The sequence below is a fragment of the Diaphorina citri genome, unplaced genomic scaffold (assembly GCF_000475195.1).
Source record: "Diaphorina citri unplaced genomic scaffold, Diaci psyllid genome assembly version 1.1 scaffold20304, whole genome shotgun sequence".
Classification (NCBI taxonomy): Eukaryota; Metazoa; Arthropoda; class Insecta; order Hemiptera; family Psyllidae; genus Diaphorina; species Diaphorina citri.
Genome location: NW_007397656.1, coordinates 1 through 244, shown reverse-complemented (window position 1 = coordinate 244; position 244 = coordinate 1). Strand labels below are relative to the sequence as shown.

The 244-nt window shown below is 46.7% G+C and overlaps 1 protein-coding gene across 1 annotated transcript in view; it reads right to left on the bottom strand.

Moving 5' to 3' along the window:
* Positions 1–238, bottom strand: part of LOC103523350 (glycosylphosphatidylinositol anchor attachment 1 protein-like) — a gene marked incomplete at its 3' end in the record, with an annotated part of 10,166 nt that extends 9,928 nt beyond the window's left edge. The window contains exon 1 of the mRNA XM_008488404.2: positions 1–238. Within this exon, the coding sequence (XP_008486626.1) occupies positions 1–232 (232 nt within the window).
* Between the last annotated feature and the right edge of the window lie 6 nt (positions 239–244).

Sequence of the window (244 nt, the reverse complement as noted above, 5' to 3'; positions counted from 1 at the left end):
GTACTGCAGCATTCTCACATAACATAACAGCCGTATATTTGGCATGCAATATAATCCAGGTGGAGTACGCCTTGAGAAGCACCGTGCTCACTAGAATGGCCAATATAGGCATGTAGTAACTAATGGACACAAAGCGGTCACTGGCGGGCAGCAAGTAGAAGAAATAGGACTGATGGAATCGCTCCAGCAGATTGTTCATACTACGGAATACGCCCTCTATCACTTTCCCCATCTGGTAGAACCG